Source organism: Etheostoma spectabile, chromosome 6, assembly GCF_008692095.1.
Source record: "Etheostoma spectabile isolate EspeVRDwgs_2016 chromosome 6, UIUC_Espe_1.0, whole genome shotgun sequence".
Taxonomy (NCBI): domain Eukaryota; kingdom Metazoa; phylum Chordata; class Actinopteri; order Perciformes; family Percidae; genus Etheostoma; species Etheostoma spectabile.
Genome location: NC_045738.1, coordinates 4,364,134 through 4,371,721, shown reverse-complemented (window position 1 = coordinate 4,371,721; position 7,588 = coordinate 4,364,134). Strand labels below are relative to the sequence as shown.

General features: G+C 36.8%; 2 protein-coding genes across 2 annotated transcripts in view; both read left to right on the top strand.

Annotated features, from left to right (window-relative positions):
- Nucleotides 1-7,588, top strand: part of mal2 (mal, T cell differentiation protein 2) — an 871,414-nt gene that overhangs the window by 135,020 nt on the left and 728,806 nt on the right. The gene's annotated exons all lie outside the window — the stretch shown is intronic.
- The window catches only part of cdkal1 (CDK5 regulatory subunit associated protein 1-like 1), a 274,625-nt gene continuing 269,155 nt past the window's right edge, over nucleotides 2,119-7,588 (top strand). Inside the window, exons 1-3 of the mRNA XM_032518043.1 lie at nucleotides 2,119-2,284; nucleotides 3,562-3,725; nucleotides 4,709-4,821. Of these exons, the coding sequence (XP_032373934.1) occupies nucleotides 3,568-3,725; nucleotides 4,709-4,821 (271 nt within the window). The 5' untranslated portion in view covers nucleotides 2,119-2,284; nucleotides 3,562-3,567. The remainder of the gene's footprint in view (nucleotides 2,285-3,561; nucleotides 3,726-4,708; nucleotides 4,822-7,588) is intronic.

Below are 7,588 nucleotides of genomic sequence, written 5' to 3'. Positions count from 1 at the left end.
TTCTTCTTAACTTATTTAGTGTCTTTTTTTGGGGGGTTACATGCAGAGCCTCTCTTAGACCCAGGAAGTGGTACACATTCAATAACGCATACATGCAGTCAATCTTTCACAGTTAGCCTATCTGCCCTTTACTGGCCATTAGGAGACATTGCTATGTCTATATACACTGAACCAGGATCAGACTTGTCCTCTACTGAAGTGTGTAGGGGTTTTGCTTCTGTGACACTGTGTGTCCGTCTTATTTTTGGAATAATGTGAGGGAGTCTGGAACTTTTTTTTTTCTTTCTGACTTTCTTTTTCATGGAGAGTATTGAAGCCCATTGCAACAGTTTTATGTAAAATCAAAACCCAATATAATATAAACCATCGCCAGTGAACGTAAAATTTGACTGCACAGAATAAACAGAAATTCTCTGATTGACAACACAATTTCCCTATAAGCATATGTATCTCAGTGTATTTTGTATGCATGGATAAACCCAGCTCAATGTATTTCCCAATTTGGTTCACTAACCACCGCTATTTTCTAAAACCATTCAAATAAGTAATTATATTTTCCTCCATCTATTTCAGGTGACCAGAATCTGGTCAAAATATTGTATCTACTTTTACACAATGGAAACATGATTTTTTGGAAAGATTGTACCTTTCCATGGGTTTCTAATGGAATGTTAAAAATTTTTAATGCACCGCTTAAGCTAGTGTCATTGCCAGTGAGTGTGAACAATGTGTTATGGGTGACTTAAAATTACAGCGCCTTCATTTCTAATGAGTGATTCTGATGTGTGATTAGACCTTAAAGAAAAGTATCATTAGGCTAAATGTGGTGTTTACTATTAGTGAAGATTGAAACAGCACTGTTGTCCCTGCTATTTACCTATGGTTATTCTTAAGCTGTTACCAAATACAATATACTGATCGGTAAATATTCTGTAAAGGTTCAGTGAAAAGTTAACTGTTTTATAGGAAAGAATTAACTGTAAAATGATGATATTGCTGCCTGTTTCCACTAATTACAGAAAGAGCTGTAATATCACAACACAATTTGAATGCATGGGTGAAAGTATTAGTGTGCTGTTGAATGTTTAAGGTAAACTAATTTGATGTTTTTGATGTGTGTTATTCAGTTACAAATTTCTATAACATGTCAAATGGGGAATTGAGTTATTTGTTTGGGGGGGAGGGTACATTGAAAAATAAATTTGGTTTTTGTACTATGGGTGTTTGTAATTGAAAATTTGAATAAAGGCAATATGAACATGGACATGTTTCATTGTCTTCAGGGCTGACTGCACTGTAGTGAAAAGTACTGTGAAAATCTCGGTCTAAGAATGTTTTGGTCTCTGTAGGCTACTGCTGAAAGATGATCAGCAAAAGACATCATTTAAAAAGAAAACAGCCCATAATTGAATTAACCATATATCACTCCATTTAAAAACATTGTCAACTTGAATGGTCAAAAATCATCATTCATCGTTATCTCTCCTTGTGTAAAATACACACGTGTCCAATTTGTCCCTCTTTAGCCACTGTATCTACGCATGTAGGGTGGTCTAGAGTATTTAACCTTTGTAAATATATTTTGTCAGTGAACCAGCAGTGAATGTCAGTGGTGGAGCCTCTTAAGTACAGTTATTGATGTGACTTCAAGATTTAATTATTGAAATGTTGAAGTTGCCTATGTATGTAAATGGATATCAGTTGGACTATTGTAATTGATATGAAAGGGAGTATGTAGAAATTAAATGGATATCGGGCTATTGTAATTGATGTGAATGGGAGTATGTAGAAATTAAATGGGTATTTGTAATACTTAAGTGAATATGAAATGTATATTTTTATCACTCAGTAAACTTTGTGACTAGAAATATTTGATATTATATTGGCTATATAAGCATTAAAAAGTTAAAGTCTGGGAGTAATAGGTAATCCTGAAATGGATATTTTATTTAAAAATTATAGTAGTGTAATCGACTCAAGCTATGTATTACTGAAAAGGATGTAATGAAAATGTTTGCAGAAATGACACGAGTTCCCTGAGAGAGAAATTGTATAGCCAAAAATGGTCCATCATTAACTCCATGGATGTAAGAGAACTCCCCTCATGTAAATTGCACACGTGCCTAGTTTGTCCCTCTTTACCTACCGTAACTACGCACAAGTATGGCGGTCTGAGAGTTGTGACAACTGTTTTGATGGTGTAAACAATACATTTTCCATAACTAAATCACCCTTTTCTTGTATTTCTTGTATTTCTAAACTAACAACTACAGTGCGACTCAAGGTAAGGATTGTGTATGGTATTTCAAGGGGTCTGCTTGTCCAAAACAAGGGCACGTGGGTAGCCTGGTAGCTAGCTAATGAGGCTAGCTAACGTTAGCTTGGCCATGTTACCCAGATGTTACCCAACTTAGACAAATTAGACAGACTTTTCACAGGTGTGTTGATGTTAATTACATATCGTGTGCATGCGGTTAGGTTATAGGTTATAGGTCGGGTGAAAATAAAATACTAGCTGTTTGGTAACGATAAGTCACTATATATATATAATATTAACGGAGGAGTTAACGTTACATTATGATTATGTAGCTTTTTATGTGATGTAAAAGTCTATGAATGTAAACAGCAGCAGCTGCTAAAACAAGGGGCAACAACTACATAACTGTTACGCTAGTTAGTTAGAAAGCCAAATATAGTTTAGACGACAAACCTAGTAACGTTAGTTTCATCTTTTCAGATATTTTATCATCGCTAGCTATGTCAACGTATGTCTGAGTAAATGAATGCACAACGTTATAGGTTCATCGTCTCAGCGGTGGGCATGCTTGAAATGCCTACTTGGCTAACCCTGACCCATCGATTAGCGACCTAGCTAGCTAGCTAGTATAATCAAGTTTTTTTTACTGCCACTCATGTAACATTAGGTTTTATTCCCTCTGACATATTTTCAATGATCGATGGATTCAATAAACACATGCAATAAACGCAGTTTTTACACTGTAGAGAAAGCACGGGAAGCTAGAATAAGGCGAAACAATAACCGAAGCTCTTATTTCATTTCATTTTTCTGTACTTTGCAGGTTTATGTGTGTCACTGGACACAGGTGCTCAATCATAATAAGGATGTCATATTCATTGATCATGTAGGCTAGCTAGGTGATGTATTCTCTAGCTACAGTTTAGGCAGGGTTCCACAAATGGAACATCCTATGAATTTAAAATGTCTTTTCTTACAAAATTATTCTGACATTACCAGCATACGCAGCATTTACCAAAAATGTAAAAACTCTGTCTCCATGAAACCTTACAGTAAGGAGACAGCACACAACTAACATTGAGAAAACTATCATGTTGCATTAGTTTTAAGCACCAGTAAAGACATAAGGTAAGTGTTTTATTAAATGATTTTGTTTTAGTACATTGCCGTCCAACAGGAAAAAAATATCTAGGCATCTGCAGTCATTTTCAGCATCTATTTTTTTGTAACCATGGTTTACTTGACTGCTCAAAGGTTTTAACTAGAATATTGCTGTTCTGACCAAGGATATGTCTAATTTTCAGACCATCATGCCATCTGCCTGTGACTCTCTGGTTGAAGACATTGAGGACATGGTGTCCTCTACTGACCCAACTCCTAATGAGAGACAGTCCGCTAGAAAGAGTATTGTACCAAGGTCCAGGAAGAAAAACGAGAGTCTGATCCATGAGGAGCTCCATGCTGACAGGTATGTCAAACCATTTTTTTTTTTACAATGTTATGGTATGCGAGAATGGGAGCTTATAGGGATTTAGCTTTTGTGTATTCAGTATATTTTAGGTTGATGATGGTGAAGTCAATTCTAAATTCCCATTTTTCAATTCATTATTTCCTGAATAGAATCTGAAAATATCTCATGTATATAAAAATGAGATGGCCATATCTAAGATTTTGTCAGTTTAGTAAAATAAATGTTAAAGTTAAACATTGCAGAACTGCATTTTTATGTGTGTGCTATGTGCAGCTTTTTTTCTATTTGGACAGGATGGACTAACTTTGCTTTCACACCTGTAGTTTGGCTCACTTGGTGCACTAAGATATGTTAACAAGAAGCCGTTTATACTGACAGGTAACTCATTCATTGGACAGTTATGGTGACTGTCAGCCTGCAACATCAGAGCTACATGTACATGGATCTGTTGGCGAAAACCGCATTCAGCCAGCAAGTCATACACAAAGATCTCATTAAGAAATAATTGACGATTGTGAGCTTTGTTTGTTAACTTCATGTTACATGGTAGAACTTCACATGTCATGAATAATAACAGACAAGTAAAAATAAGACCAAAAGAGGTGTCTCATAGTAAGAGTATAGAGGTTGTTTGTTACACTGCGTTGGGCACACATTCTCTTTTAACTTCTGTTCACTTTCTTCTGATAGGGGAAAATCCCCCATATATTATACCCATTAATACTGGTCTAAATTCTGGGATTTGCTTTTATACTACAAACACACCACACCAGAGTTTGGTTGTCTGCTTTCCCATCAACAATCAAACAGGTTAGGTAAGAAAGCACACTCTCTGTCCCACTATACTAAGCCTAAGGTTGACAAGTCATCATCAGTTGATCTTTTGAGGTTTTATGGGCGATTTATTATTAACCCTGATTCATTGATTTTGATTCTTTCCAACACATATTACAAAAAACTATTTTATTATTCATTTTTAGTTTAATCCCTGGCACCCAAAAAATCTGGATGAAAACGTGGGGCTGCAGTCATAACAACTCAGATGGAGAGTACATGGCCGGACAGCTAGCTGCCAGCGGATACAAGATGACTGGTAAGTGATTCTTAAATTGTGGTTTGTATTAAGTCCAGTGTCTGGAGGTCGTTAAATAACCAGATTCCCAGAATGCTACTACTAATAGATACTTAGAGAATAATACTAGAATAATTCTAAGATAGAAGGGTGGAAGTATTCCCGACTTATGAATTGAAGTTAAGTAAATGAACAGCTGAAATGGTAAAATTGTAAAATGATTTTATTATATCTAAGGTGTCTGTAGAACTGATGCCATTATTATTATTTAACACAAGGGGGCAATCTTGCTTTGTAAGTAAGATGTACTTTTTGTGGCGTTGCATTGGGAGAATTGGTTTTGCTCTGAAGTGAGCTTCCTAAGCTGTGTGCTGCCCTAAAAAAGCTCGACCATGCAGGTGTCTTTGGTTAAAAATAGTTATAGTTGTTAGTTAGCTAGTTTTTACCATTGGGGTTTATCTAATACATTGGAACATAAAGGATGAGTGCTCAAGTAACAAAGGTGATGATGTTTGATGTTTTTAAGCCGTGCTGCCATGTTCTATTAACGGTTGAGGTTTTTTTTTTGTGATCAAATAATTAAATTTAAGCAAATAAGCAAAAGTGCAAAACATTGGTCTAGATGACAATAGACAGAAAAGTACACTACACATACTGAAGACTGTATCACAATTGTTGATAGGTATTACCACTTCTAGAATTTAAGATTGTTTTTAATAGAAAGTTAAAATATGTTTAAAATGCTCCAAGTTAAATGGCAAATATATATTTGTTGGAACTGCAATCCAGAACAACACATACTGTATAAACGATTTCTTATCTGACTCACATATTGGCAGGCCACTTTGATTTGCCAGGGGCTTCAAAAACTGTTTCCAGTCCCTTAGAAAATAAATCTGCTTTATGATCTGACATTGCTATGATTAAGATTTGGTTAGGCTAAGACACAAATCGACTTGGTAATGGGAAAAGACCGGTGATACATCAGAAAATACATCTGACATCAACTTGCAGTTGACTGGTGTAAGATTAGAGATTGTTGAATGCTACCTTTCAGCTTTACATTTTTGTGTGTGCATGTGAGACTGAGCTAGTTAGATCAACAATGTTTCAGCATGTGTGTGTGTTGGCTTGTAGTTGTCCGTTAAAATAATCTTTTGAGTTTGATAGTCAGTTCAAACTGTTTCTTTGTGTATGTGGGATCCTGTGTTTAGTTCCTTTGCCAGGCTGTCTGCTTAGTTGTACAGTACCTACACGTATGAGTGTTTGTATTGTACTAATGTGTCTTTCTGTTTGCAGTAGCTCTTTGTGTGTGTGTGTGTGTGTGTGTGTGTGTGTGTGTGTGTGTGTGTGTGTTTTTGGTGTGTGTGTGTGTGTGTGTGTGGTGTGTGTGTTGTGTGTGTGTGTGTGTGGTGTGTTGTGGTGTTGTGGTGTGTGTGTGTGTGTGTGTTGTGTTGTGTGTGTTAGATGCCACAGAAGAAAGGGAGTTAATATTAACCCTTCAGGCGTTTCTCTCACCATGGGGTCTCCACAGTCAGAGGGACCTTAATATCACACAGTTTAATAATGCAGATGTATTCGCACGCACGCACACACTGGTAGTAGACCCTAAATCTCTTTATCTTTCATCTTTCTTTGTTTTAACAGTTAACGCTGTCCCTTGAGCTATTCTCAGATACCTGTCTCTTTTGACGCAGTAGCAGATCCATTAAAGCATCTACTAAGGCTTGGTGTTTAGTGTGCTGCTAATGGTCTAACCTTAGTTACTGTGGCAATTGTCTTTCAGGAAGTGAGTGTGGTGAAACCCTGTTTATAGTTAGTTCACTTATAGGTAGTCAGGTTAAAACATGCAGTTATGAATGTTTCCTCATCTTTGGATGAGGTTTGTTTGTTCTTAAAGTAGGACCATGAAGTGACCAGACAGGGATTGTAATTCCAAAAAATATTACTGCAGTTTAATTTCAATATATTTCAGCTTAGCTTAGAAAGACTCCCAAATAGTGATAGGAATATTTGTGCTCATAAAAACACTTCTCTCACCATTCTATATGAAGTTAGTACATTCTGTTTGGGCTTCTTTGACTTGGTGTGCATATGCCTGTAAGGGTAAAAGAAAAATGGTTCACAGTAGATTTAATGGCTTTTTTTTAGGTTTCCTTTGCATATCATTTTCATGACTACATGCATTTGCAAAAAGGTGTGAACGTGTTTCATGTTTTGATGGCACATTGTTACCTGTCTACCTGATCTGTGCCTCTACTTGTAGGTGTCTGTTGAGTTCCCACTACAAGACTTTCAAAATCGATAGATTGCTGTACTGTTAACACTGCACATCTTGCTGCCTTGTTTTCACACTCCTGACTGACTGGGGGTAGGGGGTCGCACACTACAAGATCTCACCAGGAGGAATCTCTGGTGCTCTAAACTACGCTTTGCCACGAAAACCCACGTGAGAAGTGACACGGGACATAATGTAATACCATGGTAGAGGCTGGGGGTGTGGCTCTGACCAGCTGCCACTTTGCTTGTTTGAAACAATGACCTCATAATAGGCAAGATTCCAAATCAGCCTATCTGCGTTTTAATTTTCTCACAGGCAGAGCAGGATACCCAGGTCTCTGTTTACACCTATCGCCATTTCGAGCCACTGGGGGACCATAGGCAGGCTGCACATTAATGTTAAACCTCATAAAGTGACATTTTCATGCCTTTTAAAATTTGCACATGTAAAAAATATTCACAAGTGATCTAAATTTGAACTGACACAAAGATAAAAAAGAGCTTGAAA